The sequence below is a fragment of the Planococcus citri genome, chromosome 1 (assembly GCF_950023065.1).
Source record: "Planococcus citri chromosome 1, ihPlaCitr1.1, whole genome shotgun sequence".
NCBI classification, from domain to species: Eukaryota; Metazoa; Arthropoda; class Insecta; order Hemiptera; family Pseudococcidae; genus Planococcus; species Planococcus citri.
In genome coordinates, this window is record NC_088677.1 from 18406049 (window position 1) to 18419437 (window position 13389).

The 13389-nt window shown below is 36.0% G+C and overlaps 3 protein-coding genes across 4 annotated transcripts in view; 2 read left to right on the plus strand and 1 right to left on the minus strand.

Annotated features, from left to right (window-relative positions):
• The window catches only part of Mettl4 (Methyltransferase like 4), a 40267-nt gene extending 38654 nt beyond the window's left edge, over positions 1–1613 (plus strand). For both annotated transcript variants that reach the window (XM_065370134.1, XM_065370133.1), the window contains one exon: positions 1496–1613. The gene's annotated coding sequence lies outside the window, so the exon portion shown is untranslated. The remainder of the gene's footprint in view (positions 1–1495) is intronic.
• Positions 1443–3034, plus strand: LOC135849637 (kxDL motif-containing protein CG10681). The gene is made up of 5 exons (XM_065370135.1): positions 1443–1732; positions 1813–1966; positions 2051–2250; positions 2353–2505; positions 2720–3034. Coding segments are annotated over exons 1-5 (639 nt in total). The 5' UTR covers positions 1443–1731; the 3' UTR covers positions 2851–3034.
• vih (ubiquitin conjugating enzyme vih) lies at positions 2990–5122 on the minus strand. The gene is made up of 6 exons (XM_065370136.1): positions 4905–5122; positions 4578–4816; positions 4101–4128; positions 3938–4024; positions 3642–3846; positions 2990–3522 (listed from the first exon to the last, which is right to left on the minus strand). The coding sequence occupies exons 2-6, from the start codon at positions 4673–4675 to the stop codon at positions 3413–3415; spliced, it is 528 nt and encodes a 175-aa protein (XP_065226208.1). The 5' UTR covers positions 4676–4816; positions 4905–5122; the 3' UTR covers positions 2990–3412.
• Between the last annotated feature and the right edge of the window lie 8267 nt (positions 5123–13389).

Consider the following 13389-nt stretch of genomic DNA (forward strand, 5'->3'; position numbering starts at 1 on the left):
GGTCATTTTGGGTTAACTAACCACGGATTCGTATTTGGGACATTTATTACAACATCTTAAGAGTGGTTGACTGGTTGAGTCGATAACTAGCTGGTGCCGAAAAGTGGCCTTATCGTGACTCCTCCTTTTTAATTTTTTGAAAACTTACATATAAAGTGTGCTATATTTTTTATTAGAATGCATAACAAATTGTCCTTGTTTTTTAAAAAAAAAATCAAAAAGTAAAGACTCATTTTTTCCAGAAATTGTGCAAAGTTTTCGCTTTTGTGACAAAAACGTAAAAAATCTCACTTTTTTATGAATAACAACAAAGTCTTGTTTTTGTGACAGAGGCCAGAGAATAGGAAAGTCTTCCATTTTTTTTTGCCAAAAATTGACCAAAAAAAAACTTGTTTTTTACCGAATGTTCTAAATTAAAAGTTGGAAAAAGTGGGCAATCCGCGTAATAAAGCATCCTCAAGGTATGTAGGTGTGCATACCTACTTCTTAATTTTTATTTTGCACACTTTCTTCATCTTGAAACACTTCACAGAGTTTCGAGAAAACAGCCAAAGTAAAATATTAATGTAAAAAAATTAAAATACAGATTATTTCAATGTTAGTTTGTAGAATGCTGAGGTACGCTCACTGAAGTGAAAATTTCAAGCAATTTTAATTCAAAATTTTATTTTTACTCCTCGCGACTGTTTAGTGCTTTTATTTTACGATTTTGAAAGTTTGAACCAGAACTCAGAATTGAATAACTTACTAAATTCTAACAATCAAAGCTCAAAGCTACAACTCTCAGTAAAAAAAATTGAGAATAAAAATTTCTGATTCCGATCAGTTTGCTTTTTTAAAATTAAAGTTAAAATTTAAAACACCTGTGTAGATAGGTAGGTACCTACCTATTCAGTATTCACTGAAAATTTTGAATTTTTGAGCAATCCTAAGTCAAGGTTGACTAGGGCACTACATGCCCTAGGTTGACCGTTGACCTGTACATAATGTTTTTATATTTTATAAAACAATTGATATTATTGCACAAATCTCTAGAAATTGTAATGATAGAACAATTTTTTGAATTTTTATATCTCCTCTCCTTAGGCTTCAAATTTGATCCTTTCAATAGTTTCAATTTCAGTTCATGTAAAAGATCGCAGATGTGAGATGTGAGGAGAGTGAGATGAATAAAATTATTAGATGTCTGATAATAAATTTTGCCGATTTTGATTTTTGAATTTTCATTTTTTGCGATGAAAAAAAAATGAAAATCGTAAAAAGGCCATGAACGAAATGAACGACTGTTACGCATCCCGCATTCAAAAATAAAATTGCACCCTATAATAACATAACGTTAACGCCACGATTGGCGATCGCACGGTCACGGGCTTTGCCGCACCGTAACGGTACTGCTGATCGTACCGTGCCCGGACCGTGATTTTTATCTTCTGTTGAAAAATAAAATGATAAATTTTTATCACAATTTTCAGTGGGTGTTATGATTTGATTTCAGATGGAAACTTGAAATCTGAGTACAGCTGAAAAGAAGTATATTGGCAGAGAGCATTCCATTTTCCAGATCAGACGTACGTAGTCAAATTCAAATGCCACAATAAGCCCCTCCAACGAAACCCGAAGATCCGAAGACTTGCAGTGGATGTTATCACACTCCGACTTATTGTTTGGTAAACGATATTAATTCGTCGTTCTTTATTACACCTATTCTACGTTTGGAAGAAGCACTATACGAGTAAGATCGCTATCCACAGTCCGCATCGAGTAACTCTCCGCAATTGTAATAATACCTACTGTTGTTTAACGTATTCGCAGTGGCGACGAGCGAAAATGACTGCCCCGAGCTCGAGGATACCGATAGCATCGAATGTTTTCAAAATTACACCGCATCCGAAGTATTCATTCAAGGCTTAGCCGGGCTAATCGATCAACAAGACGTAGAATCGATGATTCGAGCTCAAAAGCAAATGTAGGTATTATCGATAAATGACTGATGACTCGTTCAACAATGCAACTCTGATTTATTATTATAATTATTTGTATTCGTTGTCAGTTTACAGCGATTCGAGAAAACCAACGAAATGCTATCGAACTGCAATACGCTTTCTGTATCGCGATTGAAAATAGCCAATCAGCAATTCAAAACTTACAGACAGTTACTGGTCGACATCAAAAAGGATTTAGACTACACGTTCAGAAAAATAAGTCATATGAAAACGAAATTATGTAATCAGTATCCAGAAAGTGTTGCAGGTTGGACTTGGACATTTTGATTTTGACGAATCGTCGTATTCGATTCTTTCGCCTACGTCTATGGTAATAATTGTACCGATTTCTCGTTCTCGTTTGTTTCAGCGACTAGTACTAAACCTGACGAAACAAATCCGGATGATTGCGTCGAAGCTGCGGATAAACCATCGACATGTGTTGTCGAAGATGAAGAAAACAGCACGTGTCCTCCAGCTGCGAACGATTCTCATCCAACTGTCGACACTGGCACTGTCGTTGGTACGTATGTGACCGGTTCTTTCTGCTCCAACTGTGTGTATTATGAACTCGAATCGAACGTTTTTGAGACACGTTGCTATGTACAATTGACCATTGACGACTCGATTATTAGAATAGCCTTTGTCATATTCATATTCGATAAATTTAGCCTTTACGTGTCAGTTGAGCTTTATATGTATGTATACTTGACGAAGTACGTTTGTCTATCTTGCAGATACCGCAGCATGCAGCAACGAACAACATATCAGCAAAAAAACAGAAGTAAGCGATAGCAACTCGAGCGAAAGTGGTGAAGCTGACAGTCACGTCGAGAGTATCAGTATTTCTACTTCTGATACAGCGTAATGAATTTCTACGCGAAATTAATCGTTCTCATTATCGTAATTATTGTATATACCAAATACCTATCGTTTTATTGTAATGTAGCTTCGCTTATACGCGTTCAGTATTTAGTAAATAAGTATTCAATATAAAAAAACACAAGTTGAAAAAATTCAAATCAATCTTATTAAAAATCATTCATGTAAGACATACTTTGAAAATTTATATATATAAAAAAAACAATCGTGTACGAATGCGAAATATTCGATAAATATTAAATTTGTAGCGAGTACGGAATACAGAATTAACCACAAATTGAATTACATAAAGAGACATCGTCCGGTAGTACAAATATTACAGTTTACAGAATTAATAACATGGTAAATTTGACGAATCGTTTGAATTTTTTTATCCTTACAAATTTAAAGCTATGTTTATACAAACGACGAGAACTAAAATTCTTCTACATAAAATGGAAAACACGAGAAAAAAAATAATAAAAAGTACAGACTGTTGGCAAAACGCGTAACATAGACGCTTCGTAGTTCATTAATAAACGCGGTTACAAATATTACAACACTTGATTTTAAGACGACGCTTGTTTTTTATGAATCTCTTGTAAATGCTTTCTGAATTCTTTCGGATTCGACCACATCGTAGCTGCGTCTTCGTTCAGCGGACTGTCATTGTTTGGTTCTGCGGATAAAAATGGTTGTTAGATTATTCGTCAACATCATCGACCATCGTTAGTTTCTATTAGTATACGACAAACGTGACATTATACGCGAAATAATAAAACAAACATATCGTATTACCTCCAAGTAGCGACTGAATTGAAATTAATATAGTGCGAACGTCGTACAAAGCTGACCATTTTTCTTTCAATATGTCCAGACAAATATTACCGTTATTGTCGACATTCGGATGGAAGCACGGTGTCGTGAAACGAACAACAGGAGCCGTATACGGATATGTGTGTGGAAATTCTAATCTCAATTTGTACGTTAATCCTTCGTAAACCTGCATAATACAATTGGTGCAAACAACTCGATTACAAACGTCGTACTACCAAATGCGAAGTCTTTAACGTATCAAGAGTTTCATCACTCACCGTATCTAGTGGACCCATAATAGTGGCGACCCAATAAAACAAATTTTCACCATCTGGGAATGCTGAAACGCTTTTTTCTCCAGCAGTCTTATGAAAAAAAAAACAAAACAAAGATTAAACTTGAAAAAAAGCATACTTTATCAGAAGATGTTTCGATATTTACCATTAGCGTCATCAATTCGGATTGTAATCTGTAACAAAACGAACATTAAACGAATGTAAGTTACTGCTAGGTAAGTAATTCTACTAAATTAAGTAAAACAGCAAAATCGGAAACCGAATACACGTTATTATTCGCAATAGACGATTCTACTCGCGAGCCTACACCGACAAATGCCTAGAGGTATAACGACGACGATGATTTCAGCTAACTAGGCAATTCATAACATGTGTAATACACCGTTTAGCATACTAATATAGGTAATCACGTTCCTGAAGACGTTTCTGCGATATCGACATTCGATTCATATTAGTTTCAGCTGCTTTACGTCGAAATGTCTCCACCTTTGAATATTTCTCAGCGTAATCGTCTACCTCTGTATCAATGCGTCATGCTTTCGTACTCGAAGTGAAATATCATCATAGGCATTGTTCTATATAAACATTACAGAAACTAGACAGAAACGATCATTGTACTCACCTTTTAGTAACCGCATTCAAATCATGTTTTTTATTGAGTTTGTCTTCCTTCAAGACTGAATTCAGAGTTCGGTTAGATAATGAACTGTTTTGCGACATTGCAACGAGTTTTTCAACCAAAACAAACACCGATTTCGCGATACCTTTTGGAACAAGGGCTGTATTTTGTGATTAGATGTCCGAGCTATTAATATCAAAGAAATGTTCACCAAACACGAAATAACAAGTTGTGAAATTCACCTGAAATCAGATTATTACATAAATAAGTGAGTATGATCGACGTTAAATTATTAATACGAACTCCTTGGCATCCTTACGAAGTACATACTTTACATATTGATTATTCAGTTCATGTCGGGCTTAAAAACCATTCAATTTGAATCGTATGTCACAATCTCATTCCAGCCGAGTACACAACATGAAACGAATTTTCGTGGTGGAAATGAAATATCGAGAAAAAGGCTGAAAAGAAACCAGGAAGATAAATTTGAACGTACGTATTGAAAATTAGTTAATTTCAAAAAAAGAACAGAAAGAAACTCTATTGATGCAGCTTGATGCAAACGCAATGTTGCCAAGTTGCATCAGGGAAAAAACAGCGGTGTTGCAACGCGTGGCGTGACTTGGCGTGACGAGCGAAAACTGTGATGACGAACGCGTCGAAGAAGTTGCCTACTCTTAACTTCTCAAGGCAGAAAAATAATTCGAAACGCGGAGTTTTTCAACGAGAATGATTTAGAGCTCGAGCTGGGGCGACTCCAAAGTGCGACTCTCTAGAGTGACTTTTTCGATTTTTGGTGAATTTTCAAAAATCAAATTTTGACCAAAGTGTGGGAAAAAATCAAAATGTTACCAAATTATGAAATTAACCTAGAAAGCTGAAATTTGGGATATACCCTATTGAAAACGGTTTCAAACCGTTTTGAGCAGTTCTGGAGCCGCCAGCAGAATGTAAAAACTCGAAATTCCCACAAAATATCATCAAATGGAGATGGAAAGCTGAAATTAACTCTGCACTTCAGTTTTAACTCCCTCTGAAGACGATTTCCGCTGGGTTCAAGTCATTTTGGAGCCTGCAGCGACTCTTTGAAAATTACTGGAGCCTCCGCCAGATTTTTGAAACTTGAAATTTTCACAACTTTTCATCAAAAATGAGGTTAGCAAGCTGAAAATTACTCTAAATGAAGTCGGCTGCACAGTGGTTTCAAGTGGTTTTGAAAGCTTCCAGCTACTTTTTGGAAATTTCAATATTCCAAAAACGCCATGAAACTTCTCAACAAGTCACTGGTGACTGGAGGCTCCAGAATGACTTGAACCCAGCTTAAGTCGTCATCAGCGGGTGTTAAAATTGGAGTGCAGAGTTAATTTTAGCTTTCCATCTACATTTGATGAAATTTTGGGGAAATTTCAAGCTTCAAAAATCTACTGTAGGTTCCAGTAATTCTCAAAAAATTGCTGGAGACTCCGAAACGACTTCAAATTCACCTTCAGTCGACTTCGTAATGAATTGAAATTAGTTTGCAGAATGAATTTCTGCTTTCCAACTCCATATTTTCATTAAATGTTGTGGAGATTTCGACTTTTAAAAATCCGCCGGAGGCTCCAGAACTGCTCAAAACGGTTTGAAACAGTTTTCAATCGATTTGTCAGGTCAAAAATAGAGTATATACCAAATTTCAGCTAGGTTAATTTGGTAACATTTTGAATTTTTCCCCACATGTAAGGGTTCAAAAATTTCATGCAAGTCCTATGTTAGAACGCAAAATCTGCAATTTCGGCTGATCTGACACCTGACGATCAAAATGGCCACCATCTTTTAAGTAGGGTCACCATCTTTTTGAGGAAAAGGGCTACAAATGTTCCTTACCTTAGGACTCTCCCTTTAAGAAAAAAATGTTGTCCCGGAGGATGGACAGAGGGTGCAATTCCTTATGCGTCTCCCGCTCGACAAAAAACTCACACTGTTTTTACGCATAAGTAAGTACCATATTATATCAGAGTAATAATTTTTGTGATTGTTTTGCTCAAAAAATAAGAGCCACTCTCCAGAAATTGCGACTCCTTTTATTAACGAGTTTCAGCGACTCCTCGCGACTCTTCCATGCGACTCCGAGTCACCCCAGCTCTTTAGAAATCAGCTATTTTTTGAAGATTTTTTGATCAATTCAATAATCAATTAGTTGATCGAATCTGGTTATAAACAGTGCCTGTCACAAACACTGGTTTTCAACAGTGTCTGTCACTACCGCTGGTTTTAAGTGTCTGTCACTACCACTGGTTTCAAACAGTGTCTGCATGTCACCACCACTGGTTATGAACAGTGTCTGGTACTAAGTACCACTGGTTTTAAACAGTGTCTGTCACAAACACTGGTTTTTAAAAAATGTCTGTCACATAAACTGCTTTCAAAAGATGCCGGGATGGAAACCGTAACCAAAATTTTTAACCAAAATGAATTTTAACCGCTAAAATGAGGCAAAAACTGTAACCGTAACCATAACCATAACCGAAATTATTGATTTGAAATTTTTTAACCATAACCTTAACCGATTTATTTTTGTGTTTTGGTTAAATACATAACGGTTATTTTTTTGAGTAAAAATCTCATTTTTTTCGTGTAAAATATGACATTTATGATTTTTGAGAAAAAAAGGGCTCAATTTGTCTAAAATTTTCTTCAAACTCAAAAAATGGCTGTAAAATTGCGTTTTTTTTCGTTTTTTTGGCCGCAGGCGCACTTTTTTGACATAGAAGTGCAATTAATTTCAGGGGTGCTAACCTTAATTATTTTTATTAAGGTTACGGTTTCACTCCAATTTTTTCGTTGACTTTTTCCAGTTTTTGTTTCGGTTTTGGTTTTGAAATTCAAAATTTCAGTTTCGGTTTGGGTTTCGGTTTTATTTACAAAAATTTCGGTTTTGGTTTCAGTTTTCGGTTTTTTTCGGTTTTACATATGTTTTTTTTAAATTTCTTCAAAATTTCTCAATCAGTCAATCTAAAAAAATAAGCGATTTTTATTTTTTTAATTGAAGGGGGTATGCCTAACAAATCTCAAATTTAGGTGGGAAAAATGATTCTTTTATTCTTCTGAGCCTTTTCCCTGTTTATGTTCACTGCCCTGAAATCAGCATTCAGCATTTTTGGCATTTAACAACCCAAAAAGCAACAAGTCAACAACCAAGGAGCAAGGACCCAATTCGATAGGTTCATTAAATTTATAAATTTATCAATTTCCCTGGATTTTGAGTCTCAAAAGTCGAAAATGTGAAAAAATCCCCCCAAAAAAATTGAAAAAACTGAAAAAACACAAACTGAAAACCGAAAAAAACCGAAATAAATTATATCGGTTTAGGTTTTGGTTTCACTCACTCTGCTTCATTATTATTGTTATGGTTTTTTACGGTTTTTAAAAAACGTATGAAATTTCGGTTTTTGTTTTCAGTTAGGGTTTGAAATGTCTGTCACAAACACTGGTTTTTATTAAAAACCAGTGTTTGTGACAGACACTGGTTAAAACCAGTGGTAGTGCCAGACACTGTTTCAAACCAGTGGTAGTGCCAGACACTGTTTCAAACCAGTGGTAGTACCAGACACTGTTTATAACCAGTGGTGGTGACAGACACTGTTTATAACCAGTGGTAGTGACAGACACTGTTTAAAAACTTTTTAAACAGTGTCTGTCACTACCACTGGTTTTAAAAAGTGTCTGTCACTACCACTGGTTTCAAACAGTGTCTGTCACAATGTCACTACCACTGGTTTTAAAAAGTGTCTGTCACATAAACATGCTTTTAAAGATGTGTCTGTCACTACCACTGGTTTTAAACAGTGTATGTCATTACCACTGGTTTTAAACAGTGTCTGTCACTACCACTGGTTATAAACAGTGTCTGGTACTATACTACCACTGGTTTCAAACTGTGTCTGTCACAAACACTGGTTTTTGACAGTGTCTTGTCACTACCACTGGTTTTGAACGGTGTCTGTTTTAAACACTGGTTTTTAAAACAGTGTATGTCATTACCACTGGTTTTAACCAGTGTCTGTCACTACCACTGGTTTTAAACAGTGTCTGTCACTACCACCGCTTATAAACAGTGTCTGTCACTACCACTGGTTTTGAACAGTGTCTGTGCCAAACACTGGTTTTCAAAACATTGTCTGCCACTATCACTGGTTTTTAAAACAGTGTATGTAACTACCACTGGTTTTAACCATTATCTGACACAAACACTGATTTTAAACAGTGTCTGTCACTACCACTGGTTTTAAACAGTGCCTGTCACTACCACTGGTTTTAACCAGTGTCTGACACAAACACTGATTTTAAACAGTGTCTGTCACTACCACTGGTTTTAAATCGTGTCTGTCACTACCCTTGGTTTTAAACAGTGGCTGTTACTACCACTGGTTTTAACCAGTGTCTGACAGAAACACTGATTTTAAACAGTGTCTGTCACTACCACTGGTTTTCAACAGTGTCTGTCACTACCACTTGTTGTCAACATTGTCTGTCACTACCACTGGTTCATCGATGGTGTTTTTATCATTACTGAATGATCATATTATAGATGAAATCGCCACTTTTCACTTTTTATGGAAAATTATCAGTTATATGTGGTATCTGGAATTGAAGTGGTTTTTCACTTTTGGCCAATTCGATATCTTGGATTAAGATTTTGAGAATAAAACATGATTTTATTTCAATCCAAACAATATTGAAGCAATAGTTATCTTGATGTTATGACGTTGTTGTAGTTTTAGTTATTGATGTTGTTGTTGCTGCTAGAGGAAGAGTCCATTTCAGCTGTATCCGTGTCCGTTGCAAACGAGCCTAGATGCCTAGAATTACACGTGGAGTATTAATAAAATTATAGTAGGTACTCACCAAATTTGAAAAAAATGAACAACTGGAAATCGACAGGCTCAAATCGAAAAAATGAAAAGATAATCGAGCTCAGTGACCTCGAATCAGTAGCAATGGACATGACACACTACATTTGAATAAATAAATTTTCGTATGCTTTTTGAAAGAAATAGGTATCTAGAAAATATAGAGAACGAAATTCTGTACTTATTCGGTTTTTTGGACGGTAAATTGACATCCTTGAGTAAAATCAACTTTAAAATTAAACTCAGTGACCTTTATTTGGCTTTAAAAAAACACTCTTCAGTCTCATAAATACGTCTTTTAAATGGAAAATGAACGAAATTCTTTGAATTGTCGAAGAAGTTGCCTACTCACAAGTAATAAAGCGCAAAAATTATATAAAATACGACGTTTTTAGGAATTCATTGACGCCGGATTTATTCAATTTGCAGTTGGTGAGCGTGAATCTGATAATGTTATTTCCATAGTCTGCCCCCCCCCCAAATATCCGGCAGAGAATACATTTTCGTGAAAGAAATATCTAAAAACTGAGTAACGTGGACAAAAACAGGTACTTAGATAAAAAATTTAGCATTAAGGTTTTCCATTTTCACCCACCCCCCTCCTGGGAAATTTAATACTGTATTCGGTGATCTGAAATTGAAACCCCACATTGAAAAGCTTGAGTATTTTTTTTAGATGTTTTAAATTTTGATTTTTGAAAGTTTTGGGTTTTATGATTAAAAATTAGATATTATAAACCTCTTTGGCATCCTCGAGTAAAATGAACTTTGAAATTATTGAACTCAGCGACCTTTATTTGACTAAAAAACACTCTTTAGTCGCATAAAAAATACGCCTGTAAATAGGAAAAAAGCGAAATTCCTTGAATTGTTGAAGAAGTTGCCTACTTACAAGGCGCAAGGCACAATAATCATACAAAACACAGCGTTTTTTTTTTAAACAACACTTTTTAGCCATTTTGCTGAAAAACGAAAATTGTTTTCGTTTTTGTAAAAGCAAAACGTTGACAAATTTTTGTGCGACAAAGAGTGCTTTTTTGCCCAATAAGTATTTTTAAAAATGTTAAACTTTCAAAGTTGTGAAATTTTCAACAAAAAACTGGAAATAATTATAGGCAAAAAAATATGATTTTTCGCAATTTTCGTGAAAAAAGCGAATCTTATTTTGAACAATTGGGGGAAAATGAGACTTTGGAATTTTTTGCAAAAAAACGGAAATCTTCGGCCATTTTCTTACAAAAGCGACAATTTTTATCAATTTTTGAAAAGGATGGAGTTTTTGAAAACTGTTGTCAAAAAAACAAGATATTGACAATTAAGCAAAACGCAAGAATTTTTAGTAACTACGGGTAATTTTTTTTCAGCTATGTTTTTAAAAAGCGAGAATTTTTGTGAATTTTGTGGCAAAAAGCAAAAATTTGACAATTTAACCTAAAAACAGGACTCCCTGGTGATCAATTATGGGAAAAAGTTATACTTTGTCCCAATTTCTGTCAAACAAGAGAGACTTTTTGAGATTTTCGAGAAAAAGAGGGCCTTTTTGGAATTTTCTGAAAAAAGAACAACCTTCTGCAATTTTCTAAAGAACGTGCCTAAATTTTTGATGATTTTTGAGAAAGCGAGAATGATTGACAATTTTTGGCCAAAAGAGCGAGACTTCGAGACAATTTATGGGAAAAAGCAATATTTTTTCAAAGCTTTTTGGGAACGAAAAATTTTAACCATTTTTCTAAAAAGCAAAAATTTTTGTCTGCTTGAAACAGTGAATTGATCAGGATTGCTGTTTGAAGCAGTAATTTTCACTGCTTCAAAGTTCAGTAAATTAATCAGTTTACTGCTTGAAACAGTAGATGCATTTCATGCATTTGAATTTTACTGGATTCATTGGTAGAATTTCATACTGATTGCAACAGCTAGTTGAATTGCATAATTGAATTTGACTGTTGGAGGCAATCAGATAAACTGTTTAACATGTAATATTGAAAAAATTTCAAATTCATCTAGTTATATGATACTTGGTAAACAGTAATGAAATTGACTGTTTCAAATTCAGAGATTAAATTTAGTTGGAAGTAGGCCAATAAATAAATCGAATCGCGTTATTTTGACGCGAAATCAACATCAAACATGTCGTCAATAATTTTTCAAACTGCGTCGAATTTATTCGTGGAAATTTCAAAATGCGACGCAGTGGGCGAGAAAAAATTAGTCCAACTAATTGGGCGCCAATTCAGGCTTATACTTTATAGGTATTTTGTACTTGTCGCAAAAATTGAAGCATCGCCGCACCACCGGTCGCATCGTTTGCCATTGGTTGGCGCTGGCGCTGGCGCCAGAGCCAAAGCTCCAGCATTCGCTGGTTCCGTTACGCTTTATTTACATCCGCGATGCGCGTATTTCCCCATGTATTCGTGTCCGCATTCGCGTCCTCGACGAGTCGACGAGCATGGTGGCGGTGGCGGGTAGGGCAGAGCAGCTACATATAATCCAAGTCGAACTATGAAGATGAATAAATTAATGATGAGCAGGCGGCAGCGACGTCAATGGCTTAAGATGCGCGAGCGCCATATGCTACATACATCCACACCAAACTTGAGTACACCTTTATAAACTCGATGGTGATCGTGATCATGATCGCGATCGCGATCGAGATGGCGTTTCACATTTTTAACATACCGACGAACCAGGTACAGGTACAGTGTATCTAGTATGTTGTATGGCATGCCATTTGCTGGCTGGTTCGTGCGTCAACCGCCCGACGCCCGTCTGCAGGTGACAGACCGATGACGATGACTAATACGAGTACATGCAGTCGCGAGTCCATGTAAATTACACCTATCTGAATCTGATGATGGTAATTCGTAGGAATTTGGAATCGCGTATACGAAGCCCGCCATCGCCAGCCCGGATCAGAATTCGCCATGCCGGCGGCAGTCGCCAATATCTATAGGTAGGTATTCGTAGTATACCAACCAAAAGTAAACACACGCTTGAGTACGAGTATAATATTTATTACGTAATTCCGCGTACCGGGATCCGACTTCTTCTTCTTCCTCCTCCTCTACCATGTCTTATTTTTTTCGGTCTTTTCTATGTAACATACCTGAGCTTTGAACGTCACCGGCATCACCTTCACCGTCACCGATTTAAGATTTCCCATCGTGGAAACAACATGTTCGGCCGGATATGGCGCGGATGTGGAAAAAAAATGCTTCACTTACGTTTATCCATAGTCCGGCGATGACGACAAACAACAACAAAGATGTCTTATCATTCAGTGATACGCACATTTAACTTGTTTATAGCGTTTTTTTTTTTTTTTCATATTCCTTAATTTTCTCCAATTTTTACGTACCAAGCCTACCTGTACCTATGTGAAAGGGGGGGCTGGGAGAGAGGGGATGGGAATTGGACACGTTCTGACACTTGCGTCATAGTCAAATTTTTCCATAATTGGTGAACAAGATGTAACTACGACGACGACGGAAACACTTAGCTCATGCGGACATACGACATTAAACAACTTACGATTAGGTAGGTACTTACTAGGGTGGGCCGTCTTTGACTTTTTTTTTTGGAAATTTGGCGAGGAGGAGTGATAAAAAGTTGTGGGGGCACCTCGAAAGACTGTGGGAAAAATTTGGGGTCTCAAACTTTACCCAGCATTTTGCAACCGGGGTTCAAAAATTTGAAATTTTCAAAAAAAAGAATAAAAAATTTTTTTTTGATTTTTTTTGATCGGTATGGGTTGCATTATGCCTATTTAGGAGAAAAACCCCATTTTCATTCGGTTTTTTCACTTTATTGGAGATTTTCTGCCTTGCTTTCAAAATATGCAAAAACAGCCATTTTTAAGATGATTCGCGATTCATCTCGAGTTTTACAATACAAATTGTATTCATTTGAAGTCTAGAATGCCT

Excerpts from the sequence above, each read along its gene's own strand:
- LOC135849637 (XM_065370135.1), top strand. Across the intron at positions 1,967-2,050 it reads ATTCGAGCTCAAAAGCAAAT|TTTACAGCGATTCGAGAAAA; the intron begins GTAGGTATTATC and ends ATTCGTTGTCAG. Across the intron at positions 2,506-2,719 it reads CGACACTGGCACTGTCGTTG|ATACCGCAGCATGCAGCAAC; the intron begins GTACGTATGTGA and ends TCTATCTTGCAG.
- vih (XM_065370136.1), bottom strand. The coding sequence starts at position 4,675 with ATGTCGCAAAACAGTTCATTATCTAACCGAACTCTGAATTCAGTCTTG. Across the intron at positions 3,847-3,937 it reads TTATGGGTCCACTAGATACG|GTTTACGAAGGATTAACGTA; the intron begins GTGAGTGATGAA and ends TGTATTATGCAG. Across the intron at positions 3,523-3,641 it reads AATTCAGTCGCTACTTGGAG|AACCAAACAATGACAGTCCG; the intron begins GTAATACGATAT and ends TTTTATCCGCAG.